The sequence below is a fragment of the Trachypithecus francoisi genome, unplaced genomic scaffold (assembly GCF_009764315.1).
Source record: "Trachypithecus francoisi isolate TF-2019V2 unplaced genomic scaffold, Tfra_2.0 Lachesis_group10, whole genome shotgun sequence".
In the NCBI taxonomy this organism is placed as follows: domain Eukaryota; kingdom Metazoa; phylum Chordata; class Mammalia; order Primates; family Cercopithecidae; genus Trachypithecus; species Trachypithecus francoisi.
The window spans coordinates 67,233,395-67,250,956 of record NW_022681455.1 but is presented as its reverse complement, the minus strand read 5'-3'; the positions used below and the strand labels follow the sequence as shown (position 1 = coordinate 67,250,956).

General features: G+C 39.7%; 1 protein-coding gene across 1 annotated transcript in view; it reads right to left on the bottom strand.

Annotated features, from left to right (window-relative positions):
• COL19A1 (collagen type XIX alpha 1 chain) overlaps positions 1–17,562 on the bottom strand; it is a 330,132-nt gene that overhangs the window by 14,137 nt on the left and 298,433 nt on the right. Inside the window, exons 43-48 of the mRNA XM_033217563.1 lie at positions 15,237–15,281; positions 15,070–15,132; positions 10,853–10,888; positions 10,676–10,720; positions 7,490–7,660; positions 5,355–5,421 (exon numbers count right to left, since the gene is read on the bottom strand). Of these exons, the coding sequence (XP_033073454.1) occupies positions 5,355–5,421; positions 7,490–7,660; positions 10,676–10,720; positions 10,853–10,888; positions 15,070–15,132; positions 15,237–15,281 (427 nt within the window). The remainder of the gene's footprint in view (positions 1–5,354; positions 5,422–7,489; positions 7,661–10,675; positions 10,721–10,852; positions 10,889–15,069; positions 15,133–15,236; positions 15,282–17,562) is intronic.

The window sequence follows — 17,562 nt, the reverse complement described above, 5'->3', positions numbered from 1 at the left end:
ATTATTATCTGAAAAGGGTAGTAGTCTGCCTCTGCACTGAGGAGCCCAGGCTCCACTGAGACTCAGGCTTCCAAACTGAAAATCTGAAGCAGCTGAGCTCGCAGCCAGGCAGGAAGTGGAATGTCTCCGCGGGGGAATCTGACCAGACTGAGAGGAAAGAGTTAAAGACACCGAAATTAAGGGTCCTTCACTTAAAAAGTCCAACTGGGCTACCCTGAGTGAAACTCGAGGTTGGCAAGCCCCACTGTTCACTCACAGCTTTCAATCGGTTTTTAAAACCCTGCTCTTACGTATGCAGACATCCAAGGATTACTGGACATTGAGGAAATCCTATAAACTGAACAACAGAGTTGCAACCAAAAAAACAGAAAGAAGCAAATTGGAAGAAACGGAGACTATGTGGTGGAAAATATGTTTTTTAACTCTTTATATATATATATATATATCTCATCAATGATGTATATTTATCAGATGATATGTATATAAATAAGTACATATACAAATATGTATATATAAATGAATATCTTAGTTGTAGAGAGGTAAGAAAAGATGTTACAACCTTGGAATAAGAAAACAGGATCACACATATTTACACACATTCATACATATATGCATTATATATATATGAAATATATGTATGAAAAATCAAGAAAACATAGGTAAGGGGATTTTCTGAACACTGAAAATCTGGAGGCAGAAACATTGTTCAGGAATACTTAGCTTTAATCTTTCTTTTCTCCCACAGCTGGAGGTGTGGGCTTGTTGGCCCCATGTCTGACTCAAGAACCGAGAGAGCCAGATGTTAGTACACATTTCTGCATAGGTTGGTAAATTTTTCCTGCATGTTGATGTAAATTCCCAAGCATAATAGGACAGTGTAATAGCAAGAATTAAACTTCTCAGATCTGGCAAGACCCTTCTTTGTGTGGGCAGCATCACTGGCAGCTGGAAAGCCCTCCTAAAGCCAAATGCTAAGCTGAGACCCATGGATGCTATCTGTCCTTGTCCTGTGTGGTCACTTTACTAGCAAAAGGACTTGACTTGTTGGACAATCAAATTGGGAATTTAATTGAACTTCGGAAAGGATATATATTTGTGCATAGTGATCAGTCTGGAACCTAGACATGGGATTGGTGAAAAGACACCTCTTTCTGCCACAGTTAGGTTTGGGAAGGGGCACCAGGATGTTGAAGGGAGGTTAGGTGGTCTGGAAAATAGCTCAAGGTGTGAGATTTGTAGGGTGTTGTATCAGTGGAGTCACCTGGGAAGCCCCAAAGGGGGTTAAAAAGCCACAAGAGGAGTGTTCAAAGTTTGGGTCTTCCTGGTCTAGGGTTTCACTAGAGGGTGTAATCTGGACACTTGGGATGATAAAGTTGGAGAGCAGGATCTTCCAAGGACTCCCTCAAGCCCATGCTGACAGTCTGCGACTTGCCGCTTGGAGAGAATGGCTCTCGAGGCTGCAGATGTGCAGGGGTGCATGGAGCAGAGATAGCATTAGCTGTTATTGACACTGTCTCTTGTCAAACCACTAAGAAAAAGGGAGGGAGACGGGTGCTACTTAAGTGTAGCAGTTAGCTGTCTGTACTACTTAACTGTAACTGTTTTAACATGTGAAAATTAATCTTTGCTTTTAGAGAAAAAGCAGTTACTTTCTGAAAGCAGTAACTGTGACCTTGGGGCTCTATGATTTGTGAAAATGGAGTTTTCTTTTTTCTTTTTTGTAAATGGTGTTCAGAAGCCATGGAAAAGGTGATTTCTAAGTGGAAAATTAAATGGAGTAAATCGAAATGATCTTGGGACAAATTAACTTAAATGCTAAATAACTAAATTCTGGGTGTCAGGCACAGTTTTGTTTGGGAGAAGACAGTTTTGCTGGACTAGTGTCAGGAGAGATAAAAGGAGAGGGATATCACACATGGAGTCTCAGAGTTTAGAAGTCTCAGAAAATAGTTTCCTTATGGGTCACTTTAAAATATTGTCTTGAGGCTAAGACACCTGTGGTTTCTGAGGGAGTACTAGCTCTGGTGGGGGTCCAGCCACTCGCCTGGACCTGGCCGGGCTGGAAGAGACAGAGAGGCAGTAGGAGAGATGGGTGTGAAGCCAGAGACCTGGGGAGGACTCTGCACCTGTCAGCTTCCAGGCAGGTGGGCTCTGACAGAGGAAGGAGGGGCAGGAACTCAGAGAGGAAAGATTCAGACTCAGAGGAGGAGCTTCTCAGAAAGCAGAAGCCTGGTGAGCCTGCCCCAAGACAGATGGAGAGTGGCCCAACTCTCCTGACCTGCCTCCTCAGAAGACTGATAGCCCTTCTTGAGAGGAGCCACAGAATGGCCTGGGAGTGGGCAGCACGGAGCCTTCCCCAGGAGGAAGTAGAAGTGTCTCTTCTGCTGAATGCACAGGGCAGGCTGCCAGGGGCCACACCTTCATATACGAACACCTTCTATATCTCAACATGTCACTTTTTTTCCCCCTGAAAATGCTTGGTTATATTTTCTGACATTCTTAATCAGCTTTCAAAAAGATGGGTTAATTACTGACTATTAAATATATGATTTTATCTAAAGCCTCTTAAGAGATTGAAGTTCAGGATTAAAGCTTCCTGAGATAAAAGATAAATAAAGACACTAGAGCCCATAGAGATTAAAAGTTAAAGGAAAACTTTAGATTGCAAGTCAAAAACACATATATGCTGGCATTTCTCTTTTCATGGTTGAGGTCAACTAAATGCATGGATACTATCTGAGATCCTAGATGTCTTCTCCCCAGGACTGCCTTTCATGGACACGCTACCTATGCAGTCACATAGGGCCCCATGTTTAGTTTATGGCTTTACTATTGCTGTCTTAAAATTCTTAATCATTTTTTAACAAGTGCACCAGCATTTCATTGTGCACTGAACACTGCAGATTATGTAGCCATGAGTATGATCTTCAGTACTCCCCTGAAGAGCCTGAGATGTCTTTTTTCAAACAGTTGTCTTTTTTCAAACTTACTGAGGGGGAAATGAGTGTTTGGATCACAAAGTTTAGAGTGTAGTCCATAATGTTTGATTCAAGGATAAAAGGAAAGAAAGAAAGGAAGAAATAAAGAAAGAAAGAAGAAAGAGAGAGAGAGAGAGGGAGGGAGGAAGGAAGGAGGAAGGAAGGAAGGAAGGAAAGAGAGAAAGAGAAAGAAAAGAAAGAAAGAAAGAAAGAAAGAAAGAAAGAAAGAAAGAAAGAAAGAAAGAAAGAAAGAGAAAGAAAGAAAGAAAGGAAGGAAGGAAGGAAGGAAGGAAGGAAGGAAAGAAGGAAGGGAGAAAAGACTTCCAAATGTAAGGGCAATATTAAAATTACTGGTAGGTCAACAAAAGAGTGGACAAATGTATTAGTAAACTGTCATATTAGAGCACGATAAAGATACTTAGTAAAGATCAAGATAAATTAAAATCAACAGCATAAATTCATGACCTTTAAAAAACATTTTTTGCCAACATGGTGAAACCCCATCTCTACTAAAAATACAAAAATTAGCCGGGTTTGGTGGCGGGTGCCTGTAATCCCAGCTATTCAGGAGGCTGAGGCAAGAGAATCGCTTGAACCCAGGAGGCAGAGGTTGAAGTGGGCTGAGATCGCGTCAATGCACTCCAGCCTGGGTGACAGAATGAGACTCCATCTCAAAAAACAAACAAACAACAACAACAAAAGTTTTTTTTTTCTGTTTTGTCATTAAAGTAGCTACAAGTCCCAGTGTTACACTACTGGATTTCCAGTTATCATATAAAACAAAATAATGTACATCCAAGCACCAAGATTTCAGTCTCTACCGCTAATTATTATTTAAAATAATCAAGACTCCTTGGAGAAGAGCTAATTCCATGTTTGAAGCAATGGACTCAAGATCGACTTGGGGCATCTTATAATCTCATTCCTTAAAAAATTCAACAATCTATTTTTGGCTTGTGGATGCTAAGCAAAGGAAGTAAGAACCATGAGAGCTAACATGGATTTATTTGTTAAATCTTACAGTTCAGAAGAGTGATTTTGATTTTAGCAAACCATTTGTCAAAATCACATAATACTGTCAATTCCTTGCAAATAGACAAAGAAATGTAGGGTGAGTTTTAGGACAACAAAATGGATTCAGAGCTCACTAAATAATAGATTAGAAGATGATTTACAAGTGGACAGAAAGAATCCTGTGGCATTTAGAAAGACCTAATCCTTGACTCTTGGCTTTTTTAGTCAACATTTCTATCAACAACTAGAATGATGGCATGCTTATGAAATTTAGCATGACACAAAGTTGTAGCGTCAGCCAACCTGCTCTACAAGAGACAACATTCCAAAAGACATCTTCAGGTTGGAACAAGATATGAACACAAATGATTTGAAATTAGTAAGAGGAAACATAAGATCACACACTTAGATTTAAAAAATAAACACACAGTCCATAATGATAAACACCTCATTTAAAAATATTTTAACAAGGAAGATCCAGGGCTGTTAGTTAACTGAAAACTCAAAATGCATCAACAGAATAATACAGATGCCTTTTTCAAAAAACCAATACATCTTAGGATGAATTATTGAAGTATCTAGAGCAGGGGTCAGAACTTTCTCTGCAAGGGCCAGATAGTAAATATTTAAGCCTTTATGGACCATATTGTCACAATTGCTCAGTCCTGTTGCTGTAGTGGGATAACAGCCAGAGAAAAGAGGTAAAGGAATGTGCATACTTTATTTATGGAAACAAATTCAAATTTCAGATAATTTTCACATATCACGAAATATTCTTTTAAAAATATTCATTTAAATATTTAATATTGAAATATTCATTTAAAAATATAACTCATTCCCACCGCTCCCCACCAAAAAGCAAAAACCATTCTCAGTTTGTAGGCTGTACAAAGCAGGTGGCAATGGCTTTGGCTAGGGGGTTCAGTTTGCTGATTTTGGTCTAAATAAAAAGACACTACTCTGCATTGGTCAAAATATTCCTTGGTAAATGAGAGTCATTTATAAATTAAACATTTCCCAGGGGTGATAATAGTGGAGGAGCTAGACACATTACTCCATAAAAGAGAAAACTAAGGATAAGTATGAGGGATATTGAAAAATACTCAAAGGGCTGTCGTGAGTACAAGCAAGTACTTTACCTGTGTTGTTTTACAGAGCAGGTATAATGAAAGGAAGTTCCAGGGAGGCAAAAGTTAACTTTGTGTAAAGAACAATTTTCATCAAACAGCTGTCCTATCATAATGCCCCTTAAGGTTTTTGTGGCATAGCTATCTTTCGAGACTGTTGCTGGAGGGATTCCCCATGGTAGATGGGAGGTGGGAATCAGTGAAAAATTCAAAAATGTTATTAAGAAAATCTAACCTTCAAAAATCCTTAGGACCTCTTGATTAATATACTTCTTTATTTCTTCAAATGAAACTGCATCAGCCTGAAGAAGGAAAAAAAAAAGGTCTGTTCAAACAGAGCATAGCACAAATGAATAAAGAATAGAAATATTGGGTTGGAACTTCTGTAGAGATCCATTTATCAAGAAAAATGCTTTTGGCAGTTGACTATATTGGGCAATAAATATGTGTTGCTTTGACCAAATTCTGGGAAGAAGCTGAAGTGCATAATTGCTTTAAAAGCTATGGGCTGGAATCATAATCAGTGGTATCAACAGGTTTCCTATTAAATGGAGACACATTACTTTATACAGTTAGGGAAGACATTCCTATTACTTCATTTTATAAGGTTAAATAATCTAAAAAGTGTAATCATGATGTTAGTAGTCTAACCACAATTTAACTTCTAACCAATCCCTGGATGGCAAAGTCAATGTCTAGCTGATACAATGTATTTTCAATGGAAGACAACCTGGAACAGAACTGCAAGTATGCTGGATTATTTTAAAAAATGTTGTATTCATGGGATAAAAGCAAGCTTTACCCATTTCATCATAAAGTTTATTCTGTAACTTACACATTGCAAGTATATAGGTATTAAGTAATTTTCTTTTCTTAATTAGGATCTGGTAAAAGGAAGCAGGCAAATAATGTCAGCTGAATTTTCCACCTGTTGAAGTAAATCCACATGCATTTGACAAAGAATCTAACATTTATAACAGTAATGTTTTATTATAGTACCTTGATATTTTTAAAAGAGTTATTATTTTTTTTCTTGATGGTTAGAATTTCAAAGTATTTTATTACTCTTTATAGTTGGTGATTATTATCCAGGGGTGTATGTGTGGCATTAAAGACAATATGTTGAAGATTGGAGGTTGTGACAAAGGCAATAAGCCCCACTGCCAACTATCCACTTTGAGATATATACATGAACAAAGACCCTAACAGAAGATGGTCAGATGAGAGAGTTGGAAGCTCTATGGAAAATCGCCACGCAATATGAATTTAAGAATGAAGCAGAGCCTAATTAGATAGTGAGCCTTAATTTATAAACATTCCTGGGTAGGTTCCTCATCACTCTTCACTGAAAATTCCTCTATCCTGTCTGTGTGTATGTGATAACAATATTGTTGTGGGGTTCCCTAACACAATGGTGCTAGTTCATTTGTAACAACAAACTGACTTAGAAAGCCAAAAAATAAAAGTAAAAACAATCCAATGTGACGGGCTCATAAAGTGATGATTCCTGTAGGACAGAATAATTCCAAGAATGCTCTATTTCATTAATGAACATTAGTTAATGCATCTAATACCAATTACTGACACAACACTGAGAGCTGAAGTTACACAGGCTTTATTGAAGATTGAAGTAGAGTTTCAGGAGAGTGGCCAGAAATAAAGTATGAAAATTGTGTGAAAACTCAGTTTTACTTTCTATCTGGTATTGGTTGATTATCTGAGGAGAACGTGTCTTTAACTGCTCTACTTCACTTCAGGACCCTCCTTTCTTCCTAACATGGATATTTTTAGATTAAATTCCTCTGCAGAATAGCCACTCATCACTCCTCTTGAGGATTAATAAAGATATGGGCTTCCTTCACTAAACACTCTTGGCCTAAGTGGTTTCTACTTCAAAGCACCACTCATGGCAGATTTGTTGTTTTGATATTCAACAAAATAGAGTATGAAATGGACATGTTTCATAGCAATATGAAACAGGCATATGTGGTTTCTGTGTAGTATAAGGAGACATTAGAGATAGTACCTGTATTTTAAAAGCATGGTTTTGAAACCATCCAGACCTGGGTCTGATCCACTTAATAAATCTGTGACCTTGGGCAAGTCAATGCTCATTTTATGCATTTATAAAAGTGGGCTGAAAAGGACACCCATCCTTCCAGAATGATTATGAAGATCAAATGAGGTAATGTATAGTAAGTGCTTAGTAGAGGATCTGGCACATAACTTTAAATGACAGTTATTGTTGCCCTCACAGGGATCAGTTTAAGTTTGTTTTACTTATTTGAAAGGCATTATCATCGCTTTCATTGTAAAAGGGATACATGGTCGGTACAAGTCAGGAGCCCTGAAGCTCTTAGCACTACTTACCGGAATGCCAGGGATGCCAGGAGAGCCTGGAGGGCCTTGGTGGCCAGGGGATCCCATTGAGCCCTTGTGTCCTGGTGGACCGATAGGACCGATGGCCCCCTTCATGCCTGTAAGGCCTGGTTTTCCCCGTTCACCTTGTGGGCCTCTGTCTCCTGGAATCCCCTGATCACCCTGTTAAGGAAAAAATAATAATAAAGAATAATCTCTTCTAGCATCAGCTATAGTTGAGAGCAAAAGTTCTGGATTCACACTGGCAGTTATTAGCTGTTGGGCCTTGGATAAATAACTTAAACTCTCTGTGTCCTAGCCTCCCTCCTACAAAGGGGCATATTAATAGTATCCATTAAATAGGGCTATTTTCAGAACTACATGAAATCACCCAAGTAAAGTACTCAGAACAACGCCTGGCACCTTGGCAGTACTTAATATATAAAAGATAGTGAGAATGTTAGTTGTACTTGGTTGCCCATCTGGGATGATGGCAGTTTTGAGAGTCAATACCAGCTATCACTTGAGGTCTGGGTCTCCTTTGCAATGATAAAGGAAGATTGCCAAGAGGATCTCATTACGGAGACTTTTCACTTAAAAAAACTTCAGGACACAAAATCTCTCCTAAATCATGTGCTCTCCTCACCCGTGGCTTTCCCATTTGTTTGGTCTTTATTAGACTCTTCAGGTTTGTTTTCTGTATTTGTGCTTTACACTTGTATGCATGTGCATGTGTGTGCATGTTTGTGTGTGTGTGCACGTGAGTATGATCCTTGTGCCCTAAATATATACCCACAGGAAGGTGAGAAGGGAGAGCCATTGAAAAGATCACAGCAGGTGACTGGGGGGAGGATGTCACTGAGATCATTTACTTGATAGTATAAACGAACTATAGAAGAATCAGTTGGGCTGGGCGCGGTGGCTCACACCTGTGATCACAGCACTTTGGGAGGCTGAGGCGGGCAAATCACCTGAGGTCGGGAGTTCGAGACCAGCCTGACCAACATGGAGAAATCTCGTCTCTACTAAAAATACAAAAAAATTAGCCGGGCGTAGTGGCACATGTCTGTAATCCCAGCTACTCAGGAGGCTGAGGCAGGAGAATCGCTTGAACCCAGGAGGTGGAGGTTGCGGTGAGCCGAGATCACACCATTGCACTCCAGCCTGGGCAGCAAGAGCAAAACTCTGTCTTAAAAAAAACAAAACAAAAAACAAGAATCAGTTGAACAAGATGTCATAATTAATTAGTAAAATGTTATATTAGATGTGCCTAAATCTGATATGAAGCTTGCTTGATGCTGTTTTTTATCCTGGAATGTGTCTACTACTGTATGTGTTTGTGCAAGAGAGAATGAGAGAGAGAGAGAGAAAGAGAGAGAGAGAGAGAGAGAGAGAGAGAGAGAGATCATGGCAGTTGCTTCAGTAATAAATTTTCAGATATTCAGTTGCATAACTCCAGGAGATGATCCTCACACCAAATATGATGGAATGATGCTTGAAGCTGCCCTATATCTCATTATAGCATTCTTTTAACTGTGACTACTCTGCAGAAGGCCAAACTCTATTTCTCTTGACTTAAAAAATAAAAATAAATGAACAGTTACAGAGATTTATGTGATCATAGAATCTGATATAGAAAGAAGCCATATAGAAAGAAATAAATGCAGTTGGGCCCAGTATCAGTGTTACTGTCTTAGTTATAAAAATATATCTGCATACAGGTCTCACTCCAGCTCACATTTGGAGACATTTCTGAGATGACTAGAAAAAATATTAGCACACTTTGATCAATGATTAATATTCTTATCATGTGCAAGATAAATGCAATCTTCAACATATTAAAATTATTTTATAAGTTAGGTACAAAGATGTTCATTGTAGTGATGTTTATTATTATGACAACTAGAAGGAATCCAAATGCCCAGCAGACTAGGTAAGTGAAATAAGGTATAGTCAAAGAGTAGAATAACATACAGCAATTAAAAGGCAGATACAGATTTATATTTATAGACAAGACAACATAATCAATATATATTATTAGGTGAAAAAAGTCACTTACAAGACAGCATAAGCTCCTTTTTGGAAAAGTATATGTTTATATTAATACATATAAATATATGTGTATATTATGTATTAGAGTGAGAGAGATGGAAATACGTCCAAATATCACAGGGCTTATCTCTGTGTAGTGGGATAAGGTAGATTTTTAAAATTTCCTTTTAAATTTACATCATCTATATTTTCACAGTTCCTTCAGTTATTATGGATGACTTGTATAATAATAAATAAAAGTTAGCAAATTATACACCAGTATACAAACATATGTGCCCACACTCACATACAATAGCAACCCTTAATAGAATTACACTGAGTAACAATGTTTGAGCAACTTCTTGCAGTGGCATGACTCTACTAGAAATTAATTCTATTAATTCTAGTGGAAATTAATTGTAGTAGAAGTTAATTCTCGTAGAAATTAATTCTACTAGAAAATGTTGAGGTTCATTAAAGGAAATAAAGAGAAATTGCAATAATGACATTAACGCTCCAAACAACACAAAAACATATAACATAATTGGCATTACTAGTAACTTCACTATACTTTCAGTTACCCTTTCCATTTCTCTAATCCCTCACACCACCTTCTTTACTCTACTTAGTTTTTCTGTATGTCAGCAGCTCTCAGTTGCAGTGATTTTGCTTCCCAGGAGGCATTTGGTGATGTCTGGAGACACTTTTGGTTGTCACAATTGGAGGGATGGTGGTGCTACTGCATCTAGTGGATGAAGGCCATGGATGCTGCTAAGCATTTTACAATGCCAAAAGAGCCAACCACAACAATTATCTGCCCCTGAATAATCACAGTGCTGAGGTTGAGAAACCTTACTCTAGATAAAAAGAATATGGGTGATGGTTATAGTAGAGATGTATGTCTGAGACAGGAGGATATTAAAGCTTTCCTAATTTAAATAGCAAAGTATACTTGGCTGTCCATAAAGGCCAACTACATAGATGTAACCATATAACTTGCTCTGAGTCCTTTGTCATATTTAATATCTAGTAGAGATCTTGGATCACCTACACACTAGCCTTTATAGATTTGGTGATTTGCAGGGGTCTACACACATAATTGTGTAACTCAAATGATGGGACAGTTGTAACAGACTTGAATAAAAATCACAATAGTAATATACATACACGTTCTCCTTTGGGGCCTCTGTCTCCAGGCTTACCCATGATGCCCTGAAAAAGAGATACCAACATGAAAATCACTGCTTGCCAAGATTTTTCATCAGTCTGATTGATCTAAATGTTGGTAGGTATTCTGGATGCAGTATCCATTATAATTTTTATTTTAAATTATATTTCCCATACCTGAGCACCTGGTATTCCATCTTTTCCATTTATTCCCTATAAAGAAAAAATGGATTAATATTTCTAATTCTGCATTAACATAGTTAAACACAACAAAAGAGTAAAGTTTCAAGGACAGTTCCTTAATCATATTTCTACTGAGAGCTTGGTAAAGCAAAGTGGTAAAACGGAAAACAAATAAACAGAATCAGAGAGTCCTGAGTTCAGATTCTGACTCTGTCACTTACTAGTCCCATTAACCTTTTTGGGCAATTTACTTAACCTCAATAGCATCAGCCTCTTTACTAGTGAGGAAAATAAATAACCTTAAAACTAAGAATTAAGTGAAATAACATGAAAAATGCATGGTCCTCTATAAATAGTGAACAAAGATTATTTTCCTTTTTTATTCTTCTGTTAGGTCATCCTGAGAAGTAAGAAGGTGCCTCATGGCATAGGTGGCTGGAGTATGACATTTTTGTTACCTTCTAACAGGTTTTCCAGCACAGAGTATCATTCTCAGTAAATGGTCTCAGTTGCTGCTGGGGAAATTTCATAACATGGCCAGAGTATGATCCTACTATGAAATAAACTGTCAGAGAACAATTGTTATTTTTCAGTCAGAAATATGAAAGAAAAGCAAGAAATATATAATCATGGTTTTTGGCAGTATTAAATAGTTACTTTTTATTAGAAAACTGGAAGTTTCTTGAACTTTAATAGGGAGTTCTAGAAGTGATAATGAAGCCTAGTCCTGCTTAAAGATTTTAAGACTGAGAGAACTATTGGCTGGGAGATATAAGAAGGAAAAGTATTTGAGGTCAAATCAAATACCCAGGGCCCAACAGCAGGTGTGTTTTTGAGATCTGATTTGAAGAGGAAGATCAAGGTGAGGAATATGATTTCTTAGCCAGCAGGCAATTGCATGGACATGCTCCTCTAAAAGCCCGAGGGACTTTTATTGTGCTGGAATGGATTCTGTGGGATGGAACTGCAAAGAACTGCGTGTTTTCACTGCTATAAATTACGCTGAAATCTGTCACAGTTGACAACCCAACCATAGTTCGCCAACCTTTCTGAACCATCCTGGGAATTATTGAGAGTACATTAACTAAGAACATGTTACCTGAAGTGTATGGTTCAAAGAATTTATTACATTCAGACACACGAGGAACAAAGATAAAGCTGATTAAGGAGAGGATGTGAAAGAAACAGCTATGTCACTTGAATAAAAGAAGATAAATCTAGTGTAAAAGTATAGTTCATGTTTTTGGTAACAATATAAGAAAAGAAGTAACCCTATAACCTGTTTTTTGTCTCCAGTAATTTATCAAAGACTATCATGAGTGTTCTCTTTTGTATAGGAAGGTGTTACTTTCTATCCGCAGGGAAGCCCTGCTTTCAGATATTTTTACAATAACTCATATGTATTTGCTCCTCTCTACCCTCATCTCATTCATCTGGCAGAGCCCCATTCCTGAGTACATCCAACTTTCTGCCTACCTCACGTCTGCATCTGAGCAGTGGACTGGCTGAAGAAAACCACGTATCTTTGCTTGCTTGTTCCGACCTAAATGTGCAACAGCAGATTGCAAGCAGCCCCCTCAGCATTACCAGGTCATCCTACTGTATTTCTCAATTTGACTCCCCTTCTATCTTTCCAGAAGTACTCTTTCACATATTTTCCTGTTTCTTCCAATCTCCATCATCACCTCCCCACTCCTCACACTTGGACGACCTCCATTCTTCTTTCACTAATAAACAAAAGAGACTCCTCTCACCATCCTTCCACCAGTTGCATCAATCTTCATGGATTTGCACCCCAACTTTGGCACCCCTACACCCCACAGTTAGGAAGGGTGACATGCCCCTGTTCCCAGTTAAGACCATTCCCACTTGTGAGTATACCAGTTCTACTCAAAGTAGTCTTCACTCTCCTGTGTCATCAAATTTTTCTCTCTCAACTGGATCATTCTTACCAAGATACTAAAATGTGGTGATCTTTTCCACCAATGACCTCCACATTTCTAATGCAGTAGAGAATTGTCAGCCCTCATGTTACTTATCTGTTTGTTGATCACTCCTTTCTCCTTTCTGTTGAAACAGTTCACTTGACATCCAGGAAACCTCACTTGCCTGATTATCTTCCTGTCTCTCTGGCTGCAGTTTCTTAGCCTTCTTTGTTGGGTCCTCTTCCTAACAGTTGAAGTGCTCTCTTCCCTTACTATCCACAGTGACTCCACTTTTCCAGGCTCAGGTTTAGATACCCTAACAGTTCTCACCAATCCTGGCCTCTCCTAAATATTCACTGTGTACTTGACATCTCCACCTGAATATCTACTAGTACTTCAACATGAACACATCTAAAACAGAACTCTTGGCTCTCCCTCCCAAACCCACCTACTTACCTTCAGTCTGCCCCATTTCACCAAACAGCAGCACTCTCACACTGTTGCTCAGACCCTACACCACAGCTGTGATTGGTCTCTTTCCCTCACACTTTGCTAGATTAGTCTACCAGCAAGTTTTCTTGCTTGCTGTCTCTCCCTTCAATGTACATCCTAAGTTCCTCTACTCATGGCGTTCCCACTGTCATTACTTCTTGTGGAGATGATAGAGATGTTTTCTTACTGCTCTGTCTTCCTCTACCATGCTCCCTACAGCCTACTCTCCACACAGTGTCAGAGTGATCCTGAAAATGTCCAATCATTTTCATTCTTTGCTACAAAAGCTCCAGCGGATTTCCATTATATTTCAAATGAAATCCCAACTTCATTCCGTGGCTTGGAAGTTCTTCATGGTCTGGCCACCGCCTACATCTCCCTCCGTATGTTTCCCACTCTTCCTTCACTTCGTTCATTCCTGACTTCATGCCTTTTGATGAGGTCCTTGACCTCATTAGGCTCGTTTCTCTCCCAGCCATTTCTTTTTCCTGAGACAATGGTCCCCTGACCTTCCCATGGCTTGACTTCTCACTTTATGCAGGTTTCTGCTCAAATTGCAGGCAAATCTTCTCTGAGCTCACTATTTGAACAATATTCCAGAGCTTTACTTTACTTATACCTTCTTCTACTTGAAACTCGTGTGTGTGTGTGTGTGTGTGTTGTTTTTATCCGTTTTCCTATACTAGAATGCAAAAGCTATGAGTTCTTAGCACCTAGATCAGTGCCTAGCATGTAGGAGGTGCTCAAGAAATATCTGGTGATGAACAAATTGCTTTTTGCATCATCTCCTGGGGACTCAACGGCAGGCTTTAATGATATGCCTTGCAGGAGATGGGAATGATGAGGTAAGAGGGGGCAGTGAATTAAACTAATATTATTGAGTACCTCCCATAGCCAGGCACTGGAAACGCTTTCCAGATGTCATGGCACTTAAGTGACTAATAAAATCCTTTGAGCCATAATTCAGACCCAGATCTTCCTGACTCTAAATTGCATTTTTTCATGTTGTCTTCTGTGGGGAAATGGTGGCCACCAACCCTGAAGGTTTCACAGAGGTGCCGAACTGGCCTCCTGAATTCTGTGCTGCTTGTTCACCTCGCCTTCTTTCCTGTACACACCACAGCAAATAAATCAGCAGTGACCTTCTATAAAGCATAACTCTGAGAGTGAGGTGTGTCTTATTCATCTTAGATCCCCTCGCTAAGGGCCCAGCACATTCTTAGCAAACAGCAGTGACTAGATGAATTTATGTGGGACTGAATTAGTCAGAATGATTATTACAATGTTACATCAATACCGCAGATCAGTAACCAAGGGCTCTTTTAGGACACAAGGGGATGAGACATTCACCAGTAGTGATTTATGAAAGTGTAAGAAAACAAGGCCTGTATACAAAGGAGGAAATTTGAGAAAACAACTTCTACTTTAGGATTTGGCTTAACATACAGGTATTATATCTATAAGTCTTTGCTTTCTTTATACCTAAATACTGGGACGTGTTTATATTTTCTTTAAGTCTGTTGAAAACATTAGGCTTAAAAAATAATGAGTCAGATTTCCTGACACTTAAAACTCTCACCGTTTTCAACACTGTTTAAGATATAAAGATACCACACACAGATCTAGGGAACTCAATGAGAACTTCTGCCCATGCCATCAAAAATCCATCTGCACAATCTTCTTAGTTCTTGGAAACTGCTTATTCAAATCTCAGAATTTCTGAGGTGGTAGATGAGGAGGTAATGTTAGAGCATTTCTCTAAGTGGCATATTTCAAGTAGTAAGAAGTACTTACTGGCTTTCCTGAGGGTCCTTCTGGTCCAGGGAAACCTATATCTCCAACAGGTCCTCTCTCACCCTATAAACACATCCACAGACAAAAATTAATTGCCAAGAAAAGTTTTAAAACTGCATGCAAGTACAACACAAGTACAACTGTCACGAAAGCAACTGCCAACTTACCGGTTCCCCTGGAACTCCTGGAGGCCCTGGGGCTCCAGGTTTCCCCTGGCAAGGCAATTGAAGAGAAATGTTAGGAGCCAAATTGCTGAACGACACCATACGCTTCTCTTCCCCCAACCCTAATTGAGTTTAAAGTGCTCCCAAGGATGATGCTCTCCAGTGGCATTTCTAGCCAGGTGTGGTGGCTCACGTCTGGAATCCCAGCACTTTGGGACGCCGAGGTGAGTGGATCACTTGAGGTCAGGAGTTCGAGACTAGCCTGGTCAACATGGTGAAACCCTGTCTCTACTAAAAATATTACAAAAATTACCCAGGCATGGGGGCACGTGTCTGTAATCCCAGCTACTCGGGAGCCTGAGGCAGGAGAATCACTTGAACCTGGGAGGCGGAAGTTGCAGTGAACTGAGATCATGCCATTGCACTCCAGCCTGGGTGACAGAGTGAGACTCCGTCTCAATAAATAAATAAAGTGGCATTTCTAAGGGGACAGAGTCTGGGGAACATATAGTCAACTCCACAGGCCGTAAGTTTCAGACTGGGGTGCAGTTCTTTGAATACATATTTGTGTGGATGGTGGAGAGTAGGAGAGGAGAATACTTTTGAAAATATTAGCCCAAAGTATCATCACTATTGGAAATCCCTCTTGTGCTTATTTTCCTGGCAGCTCTTCTTTACTTTGGGAGTGGAGAAATGCACACAAAGCATCAAAGAAGTTTTTTTCTAGGCTTTGAGTTTCACAAGAGAGTTTTTAAGCTCATAGTAAGACAACCTGAAAAAATCATGTTTGATTTGAAAAGCCATGTTTTGTTCACAGGAAAAGAAACAGATTAGTTTGTGTCACTACACCGTGGCTTGGACGACTGATCCTGGAGCAGACAGACCACAGGAAGGGATGAGAGGGGCAGATGGTCCAGTGGAGACTGAAAGCACACAAGGCCCAAGTGTGCAGGCGAGGCTTGTGGGGTTGCCTCTGAGAAGGAACCACCTCCTGTCCCTTGGACCTAATGTGGCTGGGAAAGACGGACGACGTGGGATGTAGGTGTGGGGCTGAGACTTGAGAAAGCCAAGTAGGTTTTGGAGAAATATGAAGAGAAATGGGCTTTTTCCGACTTGCTGCTTAGAATTCTGGAAGAAGATCCCTCCATAGGTACAGATACGGTGCTGAGTGGCAAAGCTAGGCAGACAGAGAGTTAGAGAGAGCATCCCTGGGTCCCCATAGCTTATGTGTGCTGAAGTTGTTGGGGGCCTGAGTGGGAAGATGTGTTAGAGCTGAGAAGGCCAATGTCCTGAAGATTCTTACTGTGGGACATGGCGGGTATGGAGGGCTCAGTCATTGGGATATGAGATGAAGAGATCAGGGACATTGACGGAAGTCATCCCTAAGGTCAGGTAGGACCAGTGGAGAACTCAGAGCATCCAGGGGAGAGCGTGCTGACCGGAAGCCCCACCACCCCACCACCAGCACTCACAGGCACTTCCTCCTGCAAATCCACATGCCATCCTCAGAGAAAGGCAAAGAAAGAAGCTCTAGGGGAAATCCCTGGTTAGCCCTGAATATACTGGAAAGGGATAGACTGGTCTGTTCTAGAAGAGCAGGAATGGGTCCCCTTGGTAATCAGCTGAGTGACCAGTGTGTCTGCGTGGGCAGGCCCCAGCCTTGCTTCAACTAGAACAATCACCATTTTTCAAAAAAATTTTTTATCATGGTAAAATATACATAACCTAAAGTTTACCCTCTAAACCATTTTTAAGTGTACACTTAAGTGGCACTAAGTACATTCACACTGTGATCTAGCCATCACCATAGTCTATTTCTAGATTATTTTAATAATTTTATCTTCTGAGTCACAGAAGGGCCAGTTATAAAAATCAAATATGCATCTTTGAACGTATTTATAGTATGTAAAATTTTTAGCCTTTCCTATTTATGTAATTGTCAGTCAATGCTTTTATTTTATATTATTTTTTGAGACAGGGTCTTGCTCTGTTGCCCAGGCTGAAGTGCAGTGACACGATCTTAGCTCACTGCAACCTTTGCCTCCCATGCTCAAGTGATCCTCCCACCTCAGCCTCCAAGCAGTGGGATTAAAGGTGCCCAGCTAATTTCTGCACTTTTTGTAGAGACAGAGTTTTGCCATGTTGCCCAGGTTGGTCTCTAACTCCTGGGCTCAAGTGTTCTGCCCATCTTGGCCTCCCAGACTGCTGGGATTACATGTGTGAGTCCACTGTGCCTAGTCAGTTTATGTTTTTAATTATGACACATGAAAACTGCTTTTTAAGTAAATATATCAGATTTTAGACATCCAACTAAGTGGCAGGCTAGCCT